The sequence below is a fragment of the Hyperolius riggenbachi genome, chromosome 4, assembly GCF_040937935.1.
Source record: "Hyperolius riggenbachi isolate aHypRig1 chromosome 4, aHypRig1.pri, whole genome shotgun sequence".
Taxonomy (NCBI): domain Eukaryota; kingdom Metazoa; phylum Chordata; class Amphibia; order Anura; family Hyperoliidae; genus Hyperolius; species Hyperolius riggenbachi.
In genome coordinates this window covers 58,600,597-58,628,169 of record NC_090649.1, presented here as the reverse complement: position 1 = coordinate 58,628,169, position 27,573 = coordinate 58,600,597, and the positions used below count along the sequence as shown (strand labels likewise).

The window sequence follows — 27,573 nt, the reverse complement described above, 5'->3', positions numbered from 1 at the left end:
AACAGTAATCAAATAGAGAAGTAGTGAAATGTATACACCAGTACTTAGCAGCACTTCCCAAACATTTCTTATCTCAAGTGAAAAAAAAAAAACATGTTAATCGATATTTTCCCTTTAAGTATGGCTTGTATGGTGTAGAAAGTATCCTTGCGATTCGTATCAAACCTTCTGTCCTTCAGATCCCTGGTCAGGCTGTAGAGACCTCATCTGATGGGGCGGCCGTGTTTTTCCATTCTTGGTAACTGGATGCCAGCACCAGGCTTCTGAGCCAGTAGCGCATCCAAAGGACTGTGATGATAAATAGACTTCTATATCCATGCCTTGCATTAGGTCCCAGCAAAGTCTATTCATCACACTCGCTCCTTGGCTGTCACGCCTCGTGTATGAAGAACCATTCCGTTCTTTATCATCTGCACTGAAGCCAAGCTGTTTATCACACTGCCATGATTTCCAGAAAAGGCAGCTTGGCACGGGTGAGATGAGATTTAAGGCCCCGTCCAGCGCTGCCGTTGAGGGCCAGCTTCCTGCCGAAATGTTATTGCTTGAGAATTGATGCAAGCATCAGGTGACGCTTAATTAATTAGGCCAAGAAGCTGAAGGCACTGTAGTATGCCGCAGTGTGACAAATGGAAAAAATCCAACTCTAGGTCAAAATGCTTTGTTAGTTCTGTGCAGACAAGCAGCAGAAAAGCTTGTTTTTATTGGTCCTCCTGGTTAGGAGTTCCTCTACAATCCATTTCCTGTACCACAGACTGCCTGAGCTTCAGTGTGCAATCTTCACAGGCAGTGCAGTCTGTGCCCCGCCCTATTTCAGTCTTAAAGAGGAACTGTAGCAAAACTCTTAAAATTTAAAACACATACAAATAAGAAGTACCTTTCTTCCTGAGTAAAATGAGCCATAGATTACTTCTCTCCTATGTTGCTGTCACTTACAGTAGATAGTAGAAATCCAACTTTACCAATATGTTTTGGGCTAGTCCATCTTTCAATAGGGGATTCTCAGCAAGGCTTTTATTCTTTATAAAGACTTATACAAAGATGCTGGCCAACCTCCCTGCTCACCGTACATTTGTTGGCAGTTGGACGGAGCAACTGCCATTCACAAAGTGCTTTTGAAAATAAAGAAAACCCTGAGAGCCCCCAATGAGAAGATGGGCTAGTCCAAAATATGTCGGTAATGTCAGATTTTTACTACTTACTGTAAGTGACAGCAACAGAGGAGATATGTAATTTATGGCTCATTTTACTCTGAAAGAAACATTCTTCTTATTTGTATGTGTTTACATGAATTTTAAAGATTTTTAGCGACAGAGGTCCTTTAACTACTTCAAAACCGCCTCACGCCAATGGGCGTGACCGCGGCGGCAGTGCCTAACGCCAATTGGCATCAAGTCCTGGAGCTGCAGTTTGGCAGGGAATGGCCCATTGCCAGTTCACGCAGCGGATCTCCGTGATTAGCCTGCTAGCCGCCAATCGCGGCTAGCAGGCTGTTTGTAAACAAAAGGGGAAAGAAATCCCCTTTGTTTACAACTGTACAGCGCTGCGGTCTCCGGCAGCGCTGTACAATATCGGCGTTCCCCGGCCTCTGATTGGCCGGGGATCGCCGTCCTCTCATAGGCTGATGCCTATGAGAGGTGGAACAGGACGGATCGCCGTCCTGTTCAAATGTAGCGTATGGTGGGTAGGAGGGAAGGGGAGGAGGGAAGGGGAGGGAGGGTGAAACAGCCTATTCAGGCTGGAAAAAAAACACTGCTCCCACAGCGATTGGACCCCTCTGGCGGCATGTCCCCTAAGGGACAAAAAAAGAGGTGAGTCCGATCGCTGGGCTCCATAGCTGGGCTGTGCAGGAGGCTGAAGAAACTGCACAGCCCAGCAAAGCAAAACAGAGCCTGGTCATTAGGTGGGGGGGGGGGGGGGGGGTAACATTGTGGGTGTCAAGTGGTTAATGATTCTGAGCCAAGCAACAGCAGAAAGGCCGCCCCAAAGCTCTGCTGTTTATGAGTACCCGCACAGAGGGAAATATAAAACATACTGTGAATATAAGCATTTCTATGGCATTGCTGAGCTTAGTGTTCCCTGTGCAGTCAGCAGAAAGATGGCATAAGCCTACAGCTAGCTGAAAAAGGGCGCAGGAGGCCTTGTGGTAAAAAGAGCACCACCACAGGTGGCCATTATAAAAGCTGTGGTCAGGCCGTGGGTGTGAGGCCCCAGCCGTGGGTGTGAGGGGCCGCCGGAGCTGGAGGGGATAGCGGGCAGGAAGGGGGTATTGGGCCTAGCGGCGGGGAGGGGGCCTGTGTCCCCCGTCTTCCGCTCCCCTCCAGCTTTAAAAAGTTGCATGGCTGGCTGGCTGCAGCTGTAAGAGGCAACGGGCGGGGATTACTCACCTCTTCCTCGTTCCAGCCTAGCCTGCGCTCCACTGACGTCACTTCCTGCTACGCCGCAGGAAGTGACGTCAGTGGAGCGCACGTTGGAACGAGGAAGAGGTGAGTGATCCCCGTCCGTTGCCTCTTACAGCTGCAGCCAGCCACGCAACTTTTTAAAGCTGGAGGGGAGCGGAGGACGGGGGACCCAGGCGAGGGAGGGGGGGGGTCTGACCCCCCTCCCCGCCGCTAGGCCCAATACCCCCTTCCTGCCCGCTATCCCCTCCAGCTCGGGCGGCCCCTCACACCCACGGACGGGCGGGTGCCGCACCCCCAGAAGTGCCGCCTGAGGCAAAAGTTTCACCCCGCCTCATGGGCGGGCCGGCCCTGGCTGTGGTTTGCAGCAAAGAAGAAAAGTGTGGGTGTTCGGGAGATAAGCCCGTGATTTTATCTGGTGCCTCCGTAGGCCACATTTCTCTTGTTTGCCACAAATTGCGTCTTTGCAGGAGGTGGTGGTGGAGGTGTTAAGTGTCACGCACTACCTGGGAGGGTTGAGGGTTAGGCACCGGTAGAGGGAGGTCTTAGGATTAGGCATCGGTAGAGGGAGGTCTTAGGGTTCGGTATCGGTAGAGGGAGGTCCTAGGGTTAGACATCGATAGAAGGAGGTCTTAGAGTTGGGCATTGGTAGAGGGAGGTCATAGGGCTGCGCATTGATAGAGGGATGTCTTAGGGTTAGGCATCGGTAGAGGGAGGTCTTATGGTTAGGCATTGGTAGAGGGAGGTGTTAGGGTTAGGCATCGGTAGAGGTAGGTCATAGGGTTAGACATTGGTAGAGGGAGGTCTTAGAGTTAGCTATTGGGACAGGGAGGATTTAGGGTTGGGCATTGGTAGAGGGAGGTGTTAGGGTTAGGCATTGGTAGAGGGAGGTCTTAAGGTTGGGCATCGGTAGAGGGAGGTCTTAGGGTTAGGCATCGGTAGAGGTAGGTCATAGGGTTAGACATCGGTAGAGGGAGGTCTTAGAGTTAGCTATTGGGACAGGGAGGATTTAGGGTTGGGCATTGGTAGAGGGAGGTGTTAGGGTTGGGCATTGGTAGAGGGAGGTGTTAGGGTTAGGCATTGGTAGAGGGAGGTGTTAGGGTTAGGCATCAGTAGAGGGAGGTCTTAGGGTTAGATATTGGTAGAGGGAGGTATTAGGGTTAGGTCTCGGTACAGGGTGGTCTAGGGGTTAGGCATTGGTAGAGGGAGGTCTTAGGGTTAGGTCCCGTACAGGGAGGTCTTAGGGTTAGGCATTGGTAGAGAGAGGTCTTAGGGTTAGATATCGGTAGAGGGAGGGTTCTGTGTGAGAGTAGGGTTAGGTAAGGTCATAGTAAAATATTGGTAAAGATAACCAATATTTTACTACTGAGTAAATCAGTAATTTTACCACTATTCTGCTAGCGACCCTTTTTTCCCAGGTGCCTTTTTAACATGAATGCTCCCTGTCTAACGTCCCACCAACTGTACAGTACTGTATATGTGTCTCACCCCCCTTGCCCACGTGCATTGTTGAAGGCTGACATGTCACACCGGCACAAATCCTGGCCTCCTCTAATGTCCGGAATTACCGCGAGTGCCTTTCCCACATGTTACCGGCTTTCTGTGTCCTCCATTCCCCACCATTAGCATGCACAGACCCCGACAAGAGCCTATTGGATATGTTACTGTACGCCGGAGCCCATCATGCACAAGCCGCCCCTTGCTGTTGCGCAGGCGCACCCATGACTATGAGCTTCCTGTGGGTCTCAGTGAGCGGCAGTAGGGGTGAGGAGGACAAAAGAAGCCTCTGGAGGATCTAGGGACTTCCCTCTCCTAGGTCAGGTCAGAGTTATTTCTTCCAGTTTTCACCTTGGGTTTATGTTAAGCTAGCTTCAGCAAGAAATGATTATGGAAAGGCAGAGAAGAAACACTACGCAGAAGCAAAATTGTAAAGTGGCCTCAACGTCATGTTGTCCACCCACGATCTCCGGAGAACAATGTAGCCAGCAGATCCTTCATGTAGACGGCACAGTGTGTGGAGAATCCCTCTAATCTCCTGAACAAACTCGCATCAGATTTCCTTCCATGTGACCAGCGCTGTCCTTCATTTAGAGGGAATATCGGAGCTTCTGAGAAAGTGTGACCTCCGTAATAATGAGATGACTCACCTACTACACTTGGCGGCCCACACCATCATATAGTGAAAATGCACAATGATGTATCGAGAGTATGAATTCCAGGGGAGGGGGAGGACTGAGTGGGCAGAATGTACATCCCATCTTGGCTGCTTCTGTACCTGATATAAAAGGCAGCTAACTGTAAATATACAATAATAATAGAATAACATTTGTAAAGCATTTTTTCCATAGGAATCAAAGTACATAGATATGTCTCAGATCAATACAGGGTTGCAGGCTGGACTGTGTTACAGAGAAATTAGTCAGGTGTTCATAAATGCTAGACTAAACAGGTGGCTTTTCAGTTTGGACTTAAATTATTCTCGGGATGGAGATGTCCTCATTTGGCGTGGCAGGGAGTTCCAAAGTGTAGGGGCAGCGTGACAGAAGGTTCTGTCTCCAGAGGCTTTGAGGTGGACTCTGGGGGTGACCAAGTTATTGGATCCAGGGCCGGATTTGTACTTTCCAGTGCCCTAGGCCTGCTGTCACCTGGTATTTCTCACATCAACTTGTATGTCCATCATACAGAGAAATGGATCATCAGGTGACAACAGATGTTGATTGTCATAACACACCAGGACATGTGAGAGAGAGATGCAGGGATTTGGGAGCTCTGGAATTCAGCTATTAGTGCAGAGCAGGGAGCTGGCTGGCTGCACTGCGGGACCAGAAGAAATGATTTACTTTAACATATGACCTCTTCTCTCTCCAAGTCCTGCCGCTCTTCTGATTTTAACGCCCTACGCCATGGCCTTTGTGGCCTTTCCAGAAATCCGTCCCTGATTGGATCCTTTTGATCTGAGCAAAGGGTTGGTGTTATGAGTGAGCAAAGGGTAGGTGTTAATATATAAATAATAATAATAATGTGGCAATGGCGGAGTTGGCTTATTAACAGCCTTGCAGCGGCATTATTAACCAATTGGTTAAGGTAGCACTACCACATCCCTAAACATAGATTTGTTTCCTTTTACATAACAAATCTCCTATGCGTGTTCATGCATTCCTGCCCCCACCTCGTGTATTACATTTAACGGACCCTTTCCATACTAGATACCCACCACCTCCCCTATCCCTAATTGTTCTATTAACCCCCCATCATCACCATATATATATATTTTTGATCACAGGGCACGAATGCATGCCTACACATTTACAAAACTACAGAATCATCATCATTTATACATATGTACCCTCCGTACCACCATGAGTTAATATACCACTGAGCCCTTTTTTCCTAAATTCATCATACCCCTTTGGACGTGACTAACTCACCCTATCAAAAGGAACAGATATTCTATAGGTATACTAGGCGATCAGCTGGGTTTGGGGTGCATGCGCACACATCACACCCCTAATCCCCCAGAAAACATACCAGGTCAATATCTATATTAAGACCATCCGGTCTGAGTGTGCCCATCCGATGAATCCACTCAGTCTCCTCCTGTGACACCCTTTTAAGTTTATTACACCCCCTCCAGTTTGGGATAATGTTCTGTAATGCGCAGAAGGACAACTCTTTAGGGTCACAATTATGGTGACTACCAAAGTGGGCTGAGACTCCGTGATTGGGATATCCCTTCACAATGTTGCGAATATGTTCCCCCATCCGTTCCTTTAAAGTGCGTGTGGTCCTCCCAATGTACTGCCATCAACATTTACACCAGGCAAGGTATACGACAAACCTGTCATTACAGGTGATGAACTCCTGAATTTTAAACGTTTTGCCGTTGCTAAAGGATATCACCCTATTTGTTTTTATACCATTAGCTTCCCTGCAGGCTTTGCAGCCCCTACATGGGAAGAAGCCTGCAGTTTGCCATCCCTGCATACGCGGCACCTTTTTAGGTTCCACACAACTTGGTGCAAGGATTTGTTTTAAGTTTTGGGCTTTCCTATAGATGAATTTGGGTTGGATTGGAATGAAGCTCCTTAGTGTCAGATCAGTTCCTTGCAATGTTCCTCAGGTGAAAAAAGGAATTATTATTATTCGACTCCGACTCCTCAGTTTATGAAACCTCCGACTCCAACTCCAGGTGCCCAAAATTGCTCCGACTCCTCGACAACGACTCCAACTCCGACTTTACAGCCCTGCTTAAATGTCCCTGAGAGGAGCTCACAACCTAATCCCTATCATAGTCATATGTCTGTGTATGTATCGTGTAGTGTATGTATCGTAGTCTAGGGCCAATTTAGGGGGAAGACAATTAACATATTTGTATGTTTTTGGGATGTGGGAGGAAACTGGAGTGCCCAGAGGAAACCCACACAGATACAAGGATAACTTACAAACTCTGTGTAGATAGAAAGGAATGTTTTTACAACAGCTGAGAATTAATTCATGCAGTTTAATTCCCCAGTAATAACTACACCCAGGCTGCGCACAAAGTCTGAGATGTTCGGGTCTGGCCTCCCTATCCTTAGTGGTGCTGGCTGAGACTGAAGCTGCTTTGCTGTCAAGCGCTGAATTCCGATAACAAGAACCTCAGTTTTGTCAGCATTCAGTTTTAGCAGAACTAACCGGCATGCCTGAGGGGGATGTTGGGGACAGAACTAACCGGCATTTCTGAGGGGGACAACTGGGGACAGAACTAACCGGCATGCCTGAGGGGGATAGGGACAGAACTAACCGGCATGCCTGAGGGGGATAACGAGGATAGAACTAACCAGCATGCCTGAGGGGGATAACGAGGATAGAACTAACCAGCATGCCTGAGGGGGATAACGAGGATAGAACTAACCGGCATGCCTGAGGGGGATAGGGACAGAACTAACTGGCATGCCTGAGGTGGATAACAAGGATAGAACTAACCGGAATGCCTGAGGGGGATGATGGGGACAGAACTAACTGGCATGCCTGAGGTGGATAACAAGGATAGAACTAACCGGAATGCCTGAGGGGGATGATGGTGATAGAACTAACTGGCATGCCTGAGGGGGATAACAGGGAAAGAAATAACTGGCATGCCTGAGGGGGATAACGGACAGAACTAACCGGCATGCCTGAAGGGGATAACTGGGACAGAACTAACCGGCAGGCCTGAGGGGGAAAACGGGGGCAGAACTAACTGGCAGGCCTGAGGGGATAACTGGGGACAGAACTACTTACCAATCCTCCGGGCGCCATCTTCTACACTTCCTGCAGCTCTTAGCGGCTTTATGGTGTCCATGCATGGCTTCTGGCATGTCACCTGACCCAATGAGGGTCAGGTGACACATCAAGAGCCATACACAGAGGAGGCCAGAAGGTTGCTAGGAGCTGCAAAATGTTTAGAAGACATTACCCGGAGGATCGGTAAGTAGATTCTGCTGCACAGGTGAAGGTTTGTGCTCAAGCAACCGGCAAGCACCCATACCCGGCATCAGGCAATCCTGACTGTGCCGTATACTGGGGACTTTACTGTATATTGTTTTCCTACTGAAAAAAAAAATGTTTGAAAAGGAAAATGCTTGGAAACTTGTTGGAACTGAAATCTAATGGTGACCCTGGTCTCTCTCTTCCCGCCAGTGTCGTGCCTGCAGAGGACGCGCTCGTACGCAGAGGAACGTCTGTTCAAGAATCTGTTCAGTGGATATAACCGATGGTCCAGGCCAGTGCCCAATACCTCAGATGTCGTCATTGTCAAATTTGGCTTGTCCATCGCCCAGCTCATAGATGTGGTGAGTGCCAGATTACACCTCTCTGAACAGAGACTTTGTGGTTTAAAAGGTTCCCTAAGTTCACGTGACATGATGAGATAGACATGTGTATGTACAGTGCCAAGCACACAAATAACTAAGCTGTGTTCTTTTTCTTTCATTTCTGCATGAAAGAGTTCAATATCAGGCATGCAAGTAACAGTTTCTTTCCAGTCGGGCCCTAGCTGGACTATAGCTAATCTGCACTGATAAGGAATTAAAACCAATAAGCTCTTTTCTGGCAGAGAACAGCTTCTGAGCGCAGGGGATAGATTAAAAGATCAATTGTTCATATATTTTTGCTTCTGGGACACTGAAAGACTATCAGTCACATGAGACAATACAACATTAAACATCATTTTTTTACCTGATACACCAAAAATAAAACTTTAGGATTAAAAAAAAAAGTCATTTTTAGACTTCAAGTATGTTTTATACTGTATTTAAACTTTCCGTCTCATCCAGAAAAAGAACCTTGTTTAGCCACTTCCCCTCCCACAGGACGAGTAACTACTTCCCTGCAAATTCCCTCTTCCCCTTACAGGGACGTAGCTACTACGTCCCTTCCAGCCGCACAGTGCCGTTCACCCCTCCGCGCGCTCGTTATTGCCACCAATCGTCGTTAGGAGATGTATGAATGGGTGCGCAGTTCCCATATGAACGGTCACAGGCATCAAAGAGATGCCGCGATCATTTGCTTACTTTAGTAATGTTAGTAATGTTGTCCAGTTACTGGAGCTCTGCACATCCATGCAGATAGATCATTCGGGTACAGCCTCTATATTAAAGCGCTGCAGATTTTAACTGCTTACTTTTTTCGCTGAAGTGATCCTTTAAAAAAATTCACTGGTATTTCAGCAATGTGATGTTAGCATGGCTACTTGCTGAGAATACTTTCCCTTTAAGTTGTAAATAAATAATTCTATTGATGTCTTGACCCAAATGTGCTGCACAATATAATTTGATAGTCAAGACGAAAAATCCTTGAAATGAAATTCTCACATTCCTGTATTTACAATTACCTGCCAATTCTGACTGATCCCATAATCCCGCACATAAAGAGGATTAGAGATATTTTTTCTCTGTGTTATCAAGCAACACAGAATGAAATGTGATGTACAATGGATATGCATTCGTTGTGTGATTACTGATGACATGGCTCATTCTAACGGGACGGGGAAAAAAAGGTACAGTGATTGCATTCTCCCAGAATCCTCTGCTTCACGACCTGCCATTGTCTGACCACACTGCTTATATCCAGAGCTCAGTCTTATGCTAGGCATAGACGAGTCGACCCGGCTGCTCGATTAGCCGCCGGATTGACTCCCGACGCCGTCCAGATCGATTCCCGCTCATCCCCACGGGTGCTCCTTATCTTACGCTCAATTCCCCGCTATTGTCAGCCCACGGGGATTGAGCGGGGAATCGATCCTGCGGCTCATCGGACCTGACGGAAATTATCAATCGAGCCATCAGTGGCTTGATTGATAAGGAATAATCCTACCGTGTATGCCCAGCATTGGAGCTTCAACAGGAGTGTAACTATGCCTGACGGGGCCCCCCTTCCTATAATCAGACCCCCTACCTTTACCTCTGTGTCCCGCGAGGTGGTGGGGGGGGCAAACATTTCTTTGTTACAGCTGATACAAATCCTGCAATACATCTGCTGTGTGTCCATCTGTTCTGTGCAAGAGTTCAGGTTCTCTTTAAGTAAAGATCTCACAAGGTGATCCTTTGGTGCAGTCTGCCCGGCTACCAATGCCGCTGGGTGGAATGCTGCTATGTCCTGCCCAGGGGGCAAGTAAGAGGGCTGCCAAGAAGCCACCTCGTCCCAAGTTTTCAGAAAGGGTTAAAGGAATACTGTAGGGGGTCGGGGGAAAATGAGTTGAACATACCCGGGGCTTCTAATGGTCCCCCGCAGACCTCCTGTGCCCGCGCAGCCACTCACCGATGCTCCGTCTCACTTCTGGAATTTCAGACTTTAAAGGGAACCAGAGACGAACTGTACTGAAAAAATGAAAAAGCTTTTATACGTACCTGGGGCTTCCTCCAGCCCCATAAGCCTGGATTGCTCCCACACCGCCATCCTCCGCTGCCTCTATCGCCGGTACCGGGTCCCGTCACTTCCGGCGGACGCAGCCAATTGTACGCAAGAGCAGGGACTCCCTCCATATCCTTAGGCATGCGCCTGCGTAGTATGGAGGCGCATGCGTAAGGATATGGAGGAGTCCCTGCTCTTGCGTACAATTGGCTGCGTCCGCCGGAAGTGACGCACTGCGCTTGCGTCGACTGGCCGGGACCCGGTACCGGCGGATAGAGGCAGCGGAGGACGGCGGCGTGGGAGAGATCCAGGCTTATGGGGCTGAAGGAAGCCCCAGGTGTGTATAAAAGCTTTCTTCCAACGTCTCTGGTTCGCTTTAAAGTCGGAAAACCACTGCGCCTGCGTTGCCGTGTCCTCGTTCCCGTTAATGTCACCAGGAGCGTACTGCGCAGGCCCAGTATGGTCTGTGTCTGCGCAGTACGCTCCTGGTGACATCAGCGGGAGCGAGGACACGGCAACGCAGGCGCAGTGGTTTTCCGACTTTAAAGTCTGAAATTCCAGAAGTGAGCCGGAGCATCGGTGAGTGGCTGCAGGGGCACAGGATGTCTGTGAGGGACCATTAGAAGCCCCGGGTAACTTCAACTCATTTTCCCCCAACCCCCCTACAGTGTCCCTTTAAGTAGTCAAAACAAAAATAATACAGTTGTACACATACGTGTTCCCTATTTATTTATGTTAGATATATCCAGTCCAAGTTCTCAGTCAGGACAACCTAGTGCGCACTTATCAAAGAAACAATAATGACACCAGTCTGTCCAGGGACATATATCTAAAATACCAATATTCTATTACCGGTATTTGGCTAAACCTAACCCTACTCACACACAGAACCCTCTCCCCTGACGCCTAACCCTAACCCCCCCCCCCCCCCCACCTCTGTACAAAATACCTACCTGACACCTACCCCCCCCCCCCCCCCTCTGACAAACTCACTACCTGATGCCTATCCCCCGCCGCACAGCCCCCCCCTGTACAAACTATGTACATAACGTCTAAACCCCCCTCCCATCCCCCGGACAAACTCGCTCCCTATCGCCTAACCCTAAACCCCCCCTGCATAAGCTACATACCTGATGCCTGACCCCTCCCCATGGCTAACCTTAACTCCCCCGCCTCCAATGCCCCCCAGGCACCCCTTCTCCCCCCAGCTGCAAGAAAACATGGGCGCCTATTGAAATATCAAAATATCAGCAGTGAGGCATAATTTGGTCGCCCGCAGCACCCAATAAATTGACCCTCAATGTCGATATTTCAATAGGCGCCATAGGCGTCAAACCCTTCGGCGCTAGCGGGGCGCCCAAATTGCCTGCTTCAGTCCAGCATGCACCCACTCTAGGCAATACAGGCATATTCCTGTGATAGCGGCAAAATTACACACGCACACGAAACGTTGATCTGGATATAGAGAGTGCTGACATGAGTTGAATTACGAAGCAACACAGCAAAATCATCTCCAATGCTGGAAAGCAAAGTGCAACAAAACTACAATAGAGTAGAGTGGCACAGCAGCACATAAGACCTAATATGCCTATTAACAAAACACACAGTGCCATCTTCTGGCCATTTGACAGATGCAAGGTCTAAGCATGAAAACTGTTGCATGTATATACTGTATTCCAGCAATTTCTATACCCCCACTCAAGACGCCCAACAACAATAGTTTCGGATGGTTAACATAGCTATATGTAGACTAAAGTAAACCACCCTGTTGCTATTTCCAAGACTGCCGGATTTCCATACATTCCTGGTACATTAAATCACGGTGGCTGCGCGCTCACGGAGACTCATCTGTTTTGTGCCGCGGCGGCAGATCTCTGGATGCTGAATAGGTGAATTTACAGAGATTAATATGGAATAAATCCTGCACAGCTCAATACACATGTAATCTATCAATTATTGGCGTGTGTGGCTTTCACTGCCGCTGTCATGTTCGCTCTCAGAAATAAAGGCAGATGAGAATATGGAGTATGGCGATAATTAAGAATGACCCGCGTGACATTGTAGCACGGCTCCGACAAGTAAGATACACATTATTTTACTAATCTATCAAACTGCGCTAAACGCGCGTTACTTCGCCACGATGATGTATACGCTGCAGAGAAGAGGGGATGGAAGAAAAATCTGATCAGCAGAAAGTTCTGCATTCTAGTTTCTGCTTTTCATTTTTTACTTATTTAAAGTGACACTAAAGCACAAAAAAAAAATTATATGTAGTAGGGATAATTTATAGCACATTAGTAGCAAAGAAAAGTCTCATATTTTTTTTGTCAGTTATATAGCCTGTTTTTCTATAACATTGCATTATTCTCTAATATTTGCAGTTTACAAATTACACTCATTATTTTAAACTATAAAACAGAGCAGAGCTAATGACCCTTTGAACTTTCCTGCAGGAAAAACCTTAAACAAACAAGAAACAGTGAGAGACAAGTAAAGGGCCCGTTTCCACTAAGGGCCAGTGCACGCCAAAAAGCACTAGTTTAATCGCAAACACACAGCACTTTTTGAAGTGATTTTCCTAGGCGATTCTCGGCATGTGCCTAGCGATTTTCTAATCAGGTCCAGTGATTTTTGGAGCGTTTGGGTGTAGCGTTTGTTATTTTTTGTTACAGTACAGCTGTAACTGAACAGCTTCTGTAACAAAAACACTTGGAAAACCGCTCTGATCTAGCGCTTTTCAGAGTGATTTTCCAATACTTAACATTGAGGCTGAATCGCCTCAGAAATCAACAGAAATGCTGCAGGACCCGAGTTTGCATTTGGGGAAAAATCCCATCGCTCTGTTGTGCTCCATCCCATTCAAATACATTAGCCAAGCGCTTTTCATAGCACTGGCATTTTTAAAAGCACTCAGAAGCGCTCTTGGCGTGCACCAGCCCTATCATGAATTTGCATGCAGATTCACTTACAAGTCAATGGGCCTGTTTGCATTACAGGTGAAATTTGCTTCCCCCGCAGGCGAAAAAAAACTATTTTCTGTGCAGTTTATGCGTTTACACGTGCGGAAGTCAGTAGTAATAAATGGTGACAGGAAAATTTTAGCGGGAGTTTAGCCTGTCTAATTCCCCCTCATCTGTGACTAATCACCACTGTAATTTGATCTCTCAGCTGTGTCAGCCCAGGAATCTCTATGCCACAGCAGAGCAGCTAGATTGTAAACACAGGATGTTAACACTATGGGCTTGATTCACAAAAGAGTGCTAACTGATAGCACTGCCATTTTCGTGCGAATTTTAGAGCAAAACAATAATGTTTTTGCGCGCAAACACGAATTTTCGTGTGATACCGATATAGTTTGCACACGAAAATTCGCGTTTGCATGCAAAAACATTATAGTTGTGCGTGAAAATTCGAGATCGCGCGAAACGCGAAACTTCATGCGAAAACGGCTGTGCTATCAGTTAGCACTCTTTTGTGAATCAAGCCCTATGTCTGCTTCCATTAAAAGCAGGAAGTAGACACACTCCAGATTTATTGCAGGATTTATATCATCTGAAAGAAAGAAATATTTTTTGTGTAAAGGTTACCGTATTATGCTGTTGCTTATCTCTTAGAGCAGAGCGGAAGTTCTGAGTTCAGGTCTGTCTTAGATCCTTTAGTGCTATGCTGCCAGTTACAGCACTTGTTACATTGGTTACAGAGGATCGCGGTCTCCAGTCTCACAACAGATAGGATCAGTGACATGTTAATTTCTGTTGCAAATTTGCTGCAAATAGCATATAACTTAAAAAAAAGAAGAAGAAGAAGATCCCTTCAAAGTCGGCAGCTTCTAACTTTGATAGGCTCAGTTTTAAGTCGCCCTTTATTTGTAGTAAATTTGCAGAAAAACTCCATCAATTAGCATCGCATTGATCATCTGCATCCCAGTGTTCCGCTGTTGCTAGGTTACCATCCTCTTTGTAACTCCCGACTCTTCTGTTCTGCTTACTTCAAGGAAAGCGAACGTCCTCCCCGTGCTACACACACATTAAGGAAAGTAATAAATAACGACCTGGTGTTAATATTTCCTCCTCAACTGAGCGTACGTTCGGCCGGACCCCGGCTATAATAAATATTGAAGCCGCCATTTTCCAGCTTTCATTTCGCAGCTATAAATATTAATACGTTTCCCCCGCCGACGATTAGGATTCGGCTGTGTATTGATGGCGCTGCCCGGGCCCAGCGGGGTAATGGGATATTTGGCGGGGATCCTCCATCTGTAGATAACTCTTTTTTTCTCTTCCTCCGCCCGCCTGGCTGAAGTCATTAAATGCTCTTCCTATTTTTATTTCCTCCCGACTCCTCTTCCTCGGCATGAATGAAAGCGCTTTCTATAATGTGCTGGAATCGGCAAAATTCTAATTTCACAAAGGATTCCTCCAAAATACAATTACCAGGGTGCCCGGGACATGAAGGCCTGTGGGGTTTGTCGGTGGCGAGCCAGGCCGGCTGACACGCGCGATAAGCCAGGGGTGGCGAGACGTGTTCTGGGACGTGTTATGTCCATGCTGAGTGTGACCTGCAGGCTGCTGATTTCAATTGAGATATATTCCTTTATTATTATATTTTTTTTACATATACGGTACATTTTGTGTTTTTCATTTCTTTCTTTCTTTTTTTTTTTTTTTTTCAGGATGAAAAAAATCAGATGATGACAACGAACGTTTGGCTAAAACAGGTATGTTGATATATATTTACGACCTGAAGTGGCTACCTTATTTGCTTATCTATTTGAGTAAAGTTCTGGAGGCACATCCTACTGGGGTTCGTTTATAAATATGGTGGTCAGCCGCATCATATTAGGTACCCCCCTTAAAGTGAACCAGAGACAAAGCACCCTCATGTATTTTACAATATATCAGTGGGAACATCAGAAAAAACACCTACCCTGCTCTCTGTTTCATTCTGCACTGCACAGCTTGTTACTTATCAGACCTGATCAAATCCCTGACTGAGCATTCAGTCTGGCGTTGCTATAATGACTCCTGAGCAGAGCCAGCAGGGGGCAGGCTTGGACTTGAAAAGACATCACAGAAGACAGACTTAGCTCTAAAGATTCCTGAGCAAAGCCAGACTAAATGCTCAGTCAAGGGTTTTATAAGGGCTGATAAAAAGCAAGCTGAACAGTAAATAATGAAACAGAGAGCAGGATAGGTGTTTTCTCTAATGTTCCGACTGATATATATGGTAAAATACATGAGGGTGCTTCGTCTCTGGTTCACTTTAAGTTTTTATGTTAAAATTAAAAGAAGGGGTGAAAAAATCTAAAAAATAAAAATCAACTGACACTTCATTATTATTTTTCTCTTTTTGTAGGAATGGAATGACTACAAGCTCCGGTGGAACCCCGCGGACTACGATAATGTGACGTCTATCCGCGTTCCATCAGAGATGATATGGATTCCAGACATTGTTCTCTACAACAAGTAAGAATCAGAAAAGCGCAGAATAAAAACAGCTTTGCGCAATGGTTTGTTAGTAGGGATGGTCAATAAGATGCGAATCATTGAGGCTTGCATGCATGCAAATTGTATGCTGATGAGAAGTGGGCCAGGCCACCTCCAAGTGGAAGAGGACGTTTATTGGCATGGCCCAGTCGCAAGTTTCATACATTCTTGTTCTAAAATGTGCAACGCAAGCCAACATTATTTGCATCTGATTGACCATCTCTGTTCCTATGAGACCAGTGTGCAAATAGATTTAAAGTGAACCCGAGGTGAGAGGGATATGGAGGCTGCCATATTGATTTCCTTTTAAGCAATATCAGTTGCCTGGCTATCCTGCCGATTCTCTGCCTCTAATGCTGGGCATACACGGTGCGATCCGGTGGCTCGATTAGCCGCCGGATCGACTCCTGCCGTGTCCCCGCGCGTCCGCTCGTCCGCCCGAATCGATTACCGCTCGTCCCCACCTATCTTCCGCTCGATTCCCCGCCATTGTCCGCCCGTGGGAATCGAGCGGGGAATCGATCCATTCCTGATCGGACCTGTCGGATATTATCAATCGAGCCCATCAGCGGCTCGATTGATAAGAAAGAAACGCACCGTGTATGCCCACCATAATACTTTTAGCCATAGACCCTGAACAAGCATGCAGCAGTTCAGGTGTTTCTGGCAGTATTGTCAGATCTGACAAGATTAGCTGCATGCTTGTTTCTGGTTCAGACACTACTGCAGACAATAGATCAGCAGGACTGCCAGGCAACTGGTATTGTTTAAAAGGAAATAAATATGTCAGCCTGCATATCATTCACTCTCACTTTGGGTTCACTTTAACTTGGGTTTTCGTTTAGTATGTTAATGAATAAGTAATGCTGGGCATACACGAGTCGATCCGGTGGCTCGATTAGCCCCCTGATTGACTCCCGCCGCATCCCTGCTCGTCCGCGCCCGGATTGACTCCCGCCGCCGCCCCACTCATCTGCGCGTGCGCCCGGATTGACTCCCGCCGCATCCCCGCTCGTCCGCGCGTGCGCCCGGATTGACTCCTGCCGCCGCCCCGCTCATCCGCGCGTGCGCCCGGATTGACTCCCGCCGCATTCCCGCTCGTCTGCGCGTGCGCCCGGATTGATTCCCACTCGTCCCCGCCGCCACTTCATATCTTCCGCTCGATTCGCCGCTATTGTCCGCCTATGGGTACCGAGCGTGGAATCGATCCCCGCGGTGAACGGACACGTCTGATATTATCAGTCGAGCCATTAGGCTCGATTGATAAGCCTCCCTCGACGCCGTGTATGCCCAACATAAAAGGCTGGATCATTTGTTTGTCAGAAAGACATAACGATTTACAATCTTGTAGCTGATCAATCCTTCCATTGATATCCCAGTAAGTAAACAATCCAATAGGAATGCAATAAGAGCAGAGGTGTAGCTCCAGGGGAGCACTCCCTGTAACCGCGGAGGGGGGGGGGCAGAGTTGTAAGGGGCCCCAACTCCTACTTCCTTCCCTTTGATAAAGGAGTCAGATTTTTGTGGCTTTATTTGTTATGGGTGTGAATATCTTGTTCTATGGCCCTTGTGAGATGGGCCCCCAGGGCTTTGAGGGTCACAAAGGATAGGAAAGGGAAGGGATACATTGGGGGGCCCCATAAAAGAATGAATAAGAGCATAAACGCATGCTTTATTATTTTTCTGGCCTCGCCCTTATTTCATCTTCACCCTTTTTCCCTTTTTTGGCGGGAGGGGAAGGCAAGGGGTGGTTTGGGAAAGTGTGGCGGGGGGGATTTTTTCAATTTCTTCTTTCTTAGGCCCAGTGCACAGCAACTGCTAGCAGATCCTGTAAACGCTAGAGGTTTTTGGAGCAGATTTCAGAGCGATTCTAGGTTTTCTAAACATGCCTAGCTTTTTTTGGAGCGCTTTTGTGTATCAGATTACAAATATTGTTACAGTAAAAACTGTTACTGAACAGCTTCTGTAACAAAAACACCTGGAAAACCGCTCTGATGTAGCGTTTTTCAAAGCGGTTTGAGCTTTTCCTATACTTTACATTGAGGCAGAAACGCTTCTGCAAACCGCAAACATGCAGCAGGAGGCACATTTGCGTTTTGCTAAAAACCTCAAACCGCTGGTGTGCGTTGAAATACCCCATTGAAGTTCCCATTGAAATACATTAGTCAAGCGTTTTCACAGGCGGAAGCGGTTTGCACCAGGCCACAAAGTAAATCTGTAATAAAGAAAACTTCCCCTGGGGGGTACTTACCTCAGACTTTGGATCCTAATGAGGCTTCCCCCCTCCTCAACCTCGGCAATCCAGCGCTTGCAGCCCCCGAACACCGGAGAGGTAAATGTTTACCTACTGCGATCCAGTGAGGCGCAGTGGCGGATTTCTGACAGGCATAAATAGCCGAGCCTGATCGGGTCCCACAGAAATAGCCGAGCCTGGTTGGGTCCGCTCTACTGCATAAGCGCAGAAGAACGGACCGAATCGGGCTCCGCTATTTCCACTGGAGTCCATCAGAAAGCTGCTTCTGCTCCTGCGGAGGAGTACAGAAGGTTAATGTTGCAGCTGCTATTGCGCCTGCGCCACAGCCGACAAACTTGTTGGCTTATTTTTCAGAGGCTGCCAGTTCTGGGTTGGCCTGACTGAGGAGGATGGGGGAAGCCCTTTAGGATCCAGAGGCTTCCCTTCCTGAGGTAAGTATCACCCCCAAACCTCCCCCCCCCCCCCCCCCCACACACACACACACACATTTTTTTTCTTACACTATCCCTGTAAATAACTGTCTGCACTTGTGAGGGGTTGTGGGGCAAACGGACCTTGGGGGCTCCATGCTATCCAGCAGGGGGGTGGGCCTTACTCGTGCAGTAAATAAAGGCGCCAGTAATGCCGATAGTAAATTATCGGTATTAAATACCAATATTTTACTATAAAAGTGTAAAATATCGATATCAAATACCGATATTTTACTATGGCCAAACCTAACCTTACTCTCATTACAGAACCCTCCCACCCAGGAGCGTTGATAGCTCCAAAAGATCAGTGGCACATGCCCAGGATCTATTCTGGGGTGCCCTGAATGTCCCCCAGGCAGAGTCAGCTGTGATGCCTCAATGCTGGGAGCTGTGGTGCATCAATCAGGGGTATGCTGGGTGCTGTGGTGCCTCTATGTAGGCATACTGGGGGCTGTGGTGCCATGCTGGGCACTGTAATGCTGTTATGGAGGCATGCAGTGAGCTGTGGTTCTTCTATGGGGGAATGCTGGGAGTTGTGGTACCTTGAGAGCATGGGAGGGGTCCACTACAGTAGAAGGTCAGGGAATACTATGGAGGGGGGAAGGGAACTGCCAGATAGCCTTGCAGCAGTCCAGCCCGCCCAGCAGAAAGCCAGACTAGACAGCACAGAAACCAGGTAACTCTGCCTAGGTATGTTTAAGCCACTGCCACTGCCACTACGTGTCTGTGAACTGAGCTGTGATATGCTGCATTTTTGTTTTTTTATGTATTAATGGAGAGGGGAGGGTTCATCCAACATTTTGCTGGGCAGGCCTACTTAGACGGCTGTTAAGTTCATGTAAATTTGGCCCACCCACATTCTGGTGCGTGGCCACACCCATTTTCTGGCTGGAGTGCACAAAAGTGCCCCGGATCTTTTAGGATCCTAGCAACGCCCCAGCTCCCACCCAACGCCTAACCTTATCCCCCCCCCTCCTCCTCCCGCACACACTGCCTGCCTAATGCCTAAAACTATCCCCCCACACACACACTACCTGCCTAATGCCTAAAAATAACCCCCAGCCCCCCCTACCCCGCAGGCACACTACCTAACTAATGCCTAAACCTAAACTACCCCCCCTCTTCCCCGTACACACTATCTACTCATAGGCCCCCCTCAGATCAGGGCCAGCGCAGTGTCTGGGGACAGGCACAAGTTGAGACACCAGACTATCTGCAGGTATCCTGCATTTAACAGCACCGCCCCCTTTCCTTCCCTGCTACAGGTAAAGGGGCACTATGGCGAAAAAGTGTAAATTTAAAATATGTGCAAACATATACAAATAAGAAGTAAGTTTTTTCCATAGTAAAATGAGCCATAAATTACTTTTCTCCTATGTTGCTGTCACTTTCAGTTGGTAGTAGAAATCTGACAGAAGCGACAGGTTTTGGACTAATTAATCTCTTCATAGGGGATTCTCTGGGAATAATTTATTTTCAAAAGCACTTAGTGAATGGCAGTTGCCACTGTGCAGCGAGCAGGGAAGCTGGCCAGCATCACTGTTTAAATCCTTTTTTATTAAATATATTTATAAAAAATAAAAGCCTTGCTGAGAATCACCTATGAAGATATGGACTAGTCCAAAACCTGTCACTTTTGTCAGATTTCTACTACCTACTGTAAGTGACAGCGACATAGGAGAAAAGTAATTTATGGCTCATTTTACGCTGGAAAAAACATACTTATTATTTGTCTATGTTTGCACATATTTAAAATTTTACAGTTTTTCGCCCTAGTGCCCCTTTAACTTTGGATGTAGCAGCACAGCTATGTGCCCTGCTGTGTAAAGACTTCACTTTCCCCTACATTAGCAATGTCCGCTGTCCTCATTATCTGTATACAAACTGCTCCTGATCGGACCCGTCGTCGAACGGGAGCAGATCGGACACTTAGGAAATAATCGTCAGATCCTGTCAGTTGGACGGGAAATTGCATTATGTCTACCCAGCATGATGTCCTACCATATTATTATACTGTATTGTGCGCGGCCGGTTTGCCCCTGGTACCTAATGCCTAAACCGCCCCTTGCACTCACTACCTAGCTACCGGCGCCTTCTCTCCCCCACGCCGCATTGCTTCTGCGGCAAGGAAATCTTGGCCACCACAAAAAAGCGACTAATTTCCAATCTCGCGCCTAATTCCCGATATTTTGTATTGGCGCCTGTGGCGGGGCACAATTAGTCCACTAGCCACATGTTTCGGCTCCTTACATTCTAGTTGTGCCATTGTACAAGTTGTCTAAGTGCATCATCCACAAATATGAAGCAAATGTGAACAGAACAAGTGCAAAAATAAAGAAAACTCAAAACATCCGCAAAATAGTGAAGTATGGCAGAGCGGCCCGTAAAAGACTCTGGACGGCTAAAAAGTGAGCAGTCACCTCCTGTGCGCGGCGTGCCTGCGGGTAAACATCTCACACGGCTGACTTTGTAAGAACTTTATTTTCGGAGCACGGGGAGGAATGAATTGCTTTCATCTATCTAATGTCAAATGAATTTGGTGGCTTAATGAGCTCAGTTCGCAGACAGCAGCCGTGACGCCTGTCAGTACGGTTCGCCGCCGCTGTTTTGCATAACAAAGCAATTATCCGGCAGCCCTGGCATGAGCCGCGGCTAGGAAGGCTAATAATTCATTATGGCGTGTTTATTGTGTCACCAGCGAGCTGACTGCCAAACATCCCCACTCCTGTCACAGGCTGCAGGGGGACAAGTGTCACAGCACCGGCCTCTTGGGCATGAGAGGGTTAAAGCGCGGAACTTTACATTTTTAAGTCCCTCTTCATTTTTTTTTTTTTTTGTTCTGCCCCCTCCTTCTCTGAAGAGCCTAAAAATTTGAAATAGCTGGTCACATGACCACCGCTGTTCCTGGTTATCCCCCCAAAATTTTGGTTGGGGCCCCCCTTCAAATAGATTATAAGGCACCTTTGAGTTCCTTCTCTCACCCACACCTGAGGCACCTTATTTGTGGCTACAAGCACTATTAGGCACTGCTATTTGGCCTGAGGAAGTGGGTATGCATCCACGAAACGCGTTGACATTAATCTTCATTGAGGTAAGCCACCTCACTTTTTTTGTTGTATTTATTTTTAACACATTTTATCTTCTCTGGGCGCCTCCTCTACTACACCAGGTTTAGGTAGCCAGAAGTGCCCCCCAGAATTAGACAACTCCCCATTATCGGCAGTCAGAGGTAGCCCTCCATTATATGTAGCCAGAGGGTTCCACAGTAATAGGTAGACCCTCCAGTATGAGTAGTCAGAGGGGCCTCCAGTACTAGATAGCCCCCCAGTATAGGTTGCCAGAGGGGCCCACAGTATTAGGTAGCCCCCAGTATAGATTCTCTACTTTTCTCCACACTGATCTCCAGGGGGCCCACTGCAGACTCCATTATCATCACCCACCATTGCCACTGGACCCCCCTTGGCTGTGGGCCCCATAGCAGCTGCTATGGCTGCTATGATGATTCCTACGCAACACTGCTGTGATGTTGAAGGAATGTTCTGAAAGGGAGAAATGTGGCTAAACTGTGTCTCACCACAAGGGCCAGGCCAAGGAGTAGGTTTCTGAGGCAGGTTTCTGGAGAGTAGAGATGTAGCGAACGGTTCCAGGCGGACTTTGGAGGTTCGCGTTCGCCTGGACCAAGTGAACTTTTGCGGAAGTTCGATTCGCCCCATAATGCACTATGAGGGTCAACTTTGACCTTCAGCATCACAGTCAGCAGGCACATTGTAGCCATTCAGGCTACACTAAGCCCTGAAGCCCCACCCCCCCCTTGTATAAGGCAGGCTTGCCGGCCATTACACTCACTCGTGTGCCTGCTAGAGACAGACTAGGGACAGCTGCTGCAGACTTGTTCTCCTAGGGAAAGATTAGTTAGGCTCTTGGTCTTGGCTTGCTCCTGGCTGATTGTTATTGCTAAAATAGCACCCCTCAACAGCTCTTTTGAGAGATAATGTTTTCCAGATGTGTTTTTTTTTGTGTGTGTTGCTCACTGACATTATACAGCCCTATCTGTTGCAGCTGGACCTTGGTAATTGTTATTACTGTGCCAGCCAGGCCCTGCCTAACTATCTATGCTAGGACACCTACCTATGACTACCTAACTACTGGGGCACCTACTTACCTATACGGGGACATCTACCTACCTACCTATACTAGGGGACCTACTTTTGCCTACCTACCTATACTGGGTCTCCTACCTATGCCTAGCTAACTACTGGGTTTCCTACCTATGTCTAGCTAACTACTGAGGCACCTACCTATGCCTACCTACCTATACTGGGACTCCTACCTATGCCTACCTACCTATACTGGGTCTCCTACCTATGCCTAGCTAACTACTGGGACACCTACCTATGCCTACCTACCTATACTGGGACTCCTACCTATGCCTACCTACCTATACTGGGACTCCTACCTATGCCTAGCTAACTACTGGGACACCTACCTATGCCTACCTACATACAAGAAGATAATAAGGTTGTTGCTTCATTGTGGACAGACCAAATTTGATCAGCTGGACAGTCACTGTTGTTCTATCATTTAGCTACCACAGCCCGGCGACCATATGGGCTTGAAAACCGCCACGGCCTACACTCTCGCCGCGGTGCGCACCAGTCTAGCACGGCCGTCACTACGCAAACAGCTTTTTACGGTGCGTTACACAGTGAGTTTGGTGCGTCAGTGTGAAGCAGAACTCTAATTACACTCCCTGATTGATGTATACACATGCAAGATGTTTGAAAGCGCGTTAGGCCTGCAATTTAGCATTCAATGTCATTTCTGCCCTTAAAACGCTGCTTTGCGTCACATCCAGATTTTTCCCCGAGACTTTGGGCATGTATCCCACTCCGCCATGCCCCCCTCCAGGTGTTAGACCCCTTGAAACATCTTTACCATCACTTTTGTGGCCAGTATAAATTTTTCTATTTTTCAAAGTTCGCATCCCCATTGAAGTCTATTGCGGTTCGTGAACTTTTCCGCGAACCGAACCTTCCGCGAAGGAGGTTCGTGAACCGAAAATCGGAGGTTCACGACATCTCTACTGGAGAGTCTTGCTTCCCACATCTCTGCAGCAGTCCCAGTTTAGTTACGATGTGCCTCCTTCCTTCTGTTCTCACATGCCCCACCCATTCCCCAAGTGAATTGTTGTCCTACTTGCATAGCCCCACCAAAAGCCACAACATCATGCACTGTACAGCCTCCCTCCCCAGCAACAGACACATCACTAGTGTTTAGTGATGCATCTGTACAGATCCCAGCTCTGAACTATAAGCCAAAGGGATTGAGCCCCAATCCCTGTGGGTGACATTAAGGCCACTTTCACAGTAGGCCACTTTTTTTGCATTGTGTTACCCTTTCTGTACACAGGGTAATGCTACAGCAATGATGTCTATAGGACCTTGTACACTAACCGAGCTGTGTCGCGTTGTGCCCGAAGTTTCCGACCCGCGGCAAAGTCAGCAGGTAATTCTAGAGGAGGACAATAAAAGCTCATGTGCAGATCTGAGATTGCGGTCGGTATCTGGAAACTAGTGAGGAGATGTACCGGGGAGAGAGATTGTGGAGAGCCCTGTAGGTTAGAGTTAAGAGCTTGCACTAGATCCTCTCGGTAATTGGCAGCCAATGAAGAGCTTGACAGAGAGGAGCAGCAGAGGAAGAGCGAGAAGAAAGATGAATGAGGCAAGTAACCGAGTTCAGTACAGATTGGAGCAGTGCCATTCGGTTAGTTAGATGTTCTCCAAGCAATATATTACAATAGTCCACTCAATCTGAAGCATAGTCCCCTGCATCGGAAGGAGGGAAGGTTAGTAGTTAGGGCCTACAACAAGCTCTGGGCCCCAGCTGCACTCGCAAGGGCTGCTCCCCTCTAGTTACGCCCCTGCCACCTACCCACCCTTTTTTGCCAAATGTTTTCAGTAATGTTGACCACCAGGTTGGGGAGAACTAAATTAAGATGCAATGAGCACTAGAAAAGGTAGAAGTTTTGCCTCACCGTTTGCCTCCTGTACTATGTGGATTTTACAGGTGTAAGTGAAGTCTCAGATGAGATATAAACCAGGCCCCAAGACACTTAGCAACCAGGGACAGATCTAGGGGGGGGGGGGGGGGCAAGCGGGTATCTTGCCCCAGGCGCAGTTTGTTGAATTCTTAAAAAAGGCGCAAAATGAATGGCAGTTTAGGCGCCAAAACCTGACCTTTAGGCGCCAAAATCTGACCTTGCCCCAGGCGCAACGTGGTATTGATCCGTCCCTGTTAGCAACCCCTAGGTAGGATCATGTACCTAGGTTGCCTAGAGGGTGAAGAGGACAGGACACCAAAAAAGATGTTGGAGGTATACCCCCTACTCTTGCCCTTGTGGCTGTTCTGCCATTATTTATGCCCCAGGCTGAAGCTGTTATGCCATGACCCCTGATGGGCGGCACAGCGCTGTTCCCTGGAGAAAATAAAACCAATTAAATATTGATTCTGAGGGTTTATAAATAGGCCTCCATCCTTCGGCTGTAATTTTCCCTTTCCATTCCTTCTCCATCACCCAGACCGGCACACACAATCCTTGTCCCCCGATGTCCCCGCAGTGGGTATTAATAGCCGCCCATTGTAATGTATTCTCTTTATCGGAGACGGGGAAGGGAAAGTATTGTGTAAACAGAGAATAACACACATTACAAAGCATCTGACGGCTCTACCCTCGAGAAGCAAGCCCGGAATTGATTTTTTCATTTTATTTCAATCTAGGAAACATTTTCACATCTTTGTCTCTCGCACTAAATTAGTTAATGCTCGGAAAAGAAAACTCATTAGATTTCTTCCGACTCTGCTGAGAGCTTTACACCAGCGGATCTCGTGCTGCTTAAAATAAGTCGCCGAGAAATTTAGCCAAGAATAGACCTTCAGCCCGGGAAGGGTTATCGTGACCCAAGGCCGGTAGAAGAGCTTTGTCAGAATTTGCGGCATTGATAATTGCTCTAAATAAGGAATGTTTCAGAATCGTTCATAGCACATCAGGAATATCAACTGTGTCAGCCACCTACACATGCGGCCCAGGTAATTGTTTAGCGCCCTCTATTCCGGTCTCCAATGTTTCCTCCTAGTCCTCCAGTACAGCATGTCTTTATCTGTCCGGGAGCTCCTTTGTGAACTGATGTCAAATTTATCACTTTGAACCCTAGCGCACATGGACCTTTGCATTCAGTTCGAATTAGTTCAAAGATCATCTGCAGTATGATGTCAGTTGATCGGTTTGGACTGGTGTACAAAGACCTTGGCTTTAGTTTCCACTGACAAGTTTCGCTGGGATGTTAACTAAATTAAACTCAAAGCAAACCAAACTCAACAGTCTGTGTACACTAGTCCTTACATTACCTGTGCTGTGCTTAAAGCGGATCCGAGATGAAAAACTAACTATAACAAGTAACTTGCCTATATATCTTATCTAAAGTTTAGATAGTTTACACAGCATATCTATCTGCAAAAGTTTCAAAAGTGTATGATTATTTATTCCTGTGATACAATGAGGGCAGCCATGTTCTGTTTGTCACATTGTCACAGGCAGAGGGATGGAGATGCTATCAGCTTGCCTGTGAGAAAACTTCACTCCCCTCTCCTCCTCCCTCCACCCCTCTCCCTCTGAAATCAATGGCTAGTAACCTCCTCTTCCTCCTGCCCAGACTGAGCTCCCATAAGCCCTTGCTACTGTCTGAAAACGCCAAGGCACTGTGAAAAGCTGTGGGCGAGGCTTGTTTAGTTGATAGGGAATTCAAGTATTAAAACAAAAACAAAAAAGTATTTGGCTTGAGGAATGCCCTATAAACTATATGACAGGAATACAATTATGCAGTGAGTAAAAGTTTATCTCGGATCCACTTTAAGCCATTCTGTCAATGTCCCGTCATTTTACACTGTGAACATCAGGGCTGACGCAGGGGTTTGATGTTAGTTCTTCCATGATGCTGGCTAAATCCCTTGAGGTTTGGGGTCCAGGTGATCTCAGGCAGGTCCACTTTTTTATTTGTGTATATAGAGATATATCTCAGATTATGAATACACTCACAATTTCCATTGAATGTGTTCACATCCACCGCTAGCACAGGGACCTCAAAATGAGATTGTCTGTGCCAGGGATGGTTGGAATTGCTGATTTCTGATTCAGCGGAAATTCCGCCGATACAGATTTCCGTTACCGCTGTATTCCGACGGTATTTAGCAGTGTTCTGACGGTATTCCGATTTCCGGGGATTTACGTTTTCCGTGGAAAATTCCACCTACCACTAACCGCACTACAAATCCTCATTCTCTGACTGGCTTATACATTCTAAGTCTTCTGATTGGCTTAAAATTACCGACTATTAGTATGGCGGATTTCCACAGAAATATCCGCTACCGCTGACCGCCCTACAAATCCCGATTCTCTGATTGGCTGATTCATCCCAAGTCTTGTGATTGGCTTAAAATGACCAACTATTGGTTCAGCGGATTTCCGCAGAAATTTACGGTACCACTTACCGCACTACACATCCTTATCCTCTGACTGGCTGATTCATCCCGAGCCTTCTGATTGGCTTAAAATTACTGATTATCGGTATAGCGGAAATTTCCATGATTTCCGACATTCCACATTCCGCATACTAATTTCCACGTACCGCATTCCGAGGCAAAAATGTGATTTCCGATCGAAGTGCGTAAATTTGCGTTCCGCGGAATTGGAATGAGCATCCCTAGTCTGTGCACAGCTCACCCGGTTGATGTGTGGAAAGGACAAAGATTTTTGAAGGTTTTGTGTTTATCCGCTGGTTTCCTGTAAGTTTCAGGCGAGTTCCCTTCAAAGTGAAACCAGCAGCATTTTTAGCCTCCATGACATCTCAATAGCACTGTAAAAATGCATGCTAACAATGTGGCTTATTACTATAAAAATTCCATTCTATCTCTTTTTACATTTCAATGTTTGTTAGAGGCTTTTATTGCCCTACTTCTGTGGCCTGCCATCTGCAGAAAGTGCAGGCAGATAAGGACTGCTGTAATTAGCAGTAGCAATGAGAAAACAAAAGCTTTCATCA

The 27,573-nt window shown here is 47.2% G+C and overlaps 1 protein-coding gene across 2 annotated transcripts in view; it reads left to right on the top strand.

The window, feature by feature from the left end:
• CHRNA2 (cholinergic receptor nicotinic alpha 2 subunit) overlaps nucleotides 1-27,573 on the top strand; it is a 142,713-nt gene that overhangs the window by 106,054 nt on the left and 9,086 nt on the right. Inside the window, exons 1-4 of one of the 2 annotated variants that reach the window (XM_068279026.1) lie at nucleotides 1,085-1,174; nucleotides 8,058-8,209; nucleotides 14,941-14,985; nucleotides 15,624-15,733. In XM_068279026.1, the coding sequence (XP_068135127.1) occupies nucleotides 1,144-1,174; nucleotides 8,058-8,209; nucleotides 14,941-14,985; nucleotides 15,624-15,733 (338 nt within the window). In that variant the 5' untranslated portion in view covers nucleotides 1,085-1,143. Of the gene's footprint in view, nucleotides 1-1,084; nucleotides 1,175-8,057; nucleotides 8,210-14,940; nucleotides 14,986-15,623; nucleotides 15,734-27,573 lie in introns of those variants that run through there. The other variant, XM_068279025.1, reaches the window with a different exon arrangement.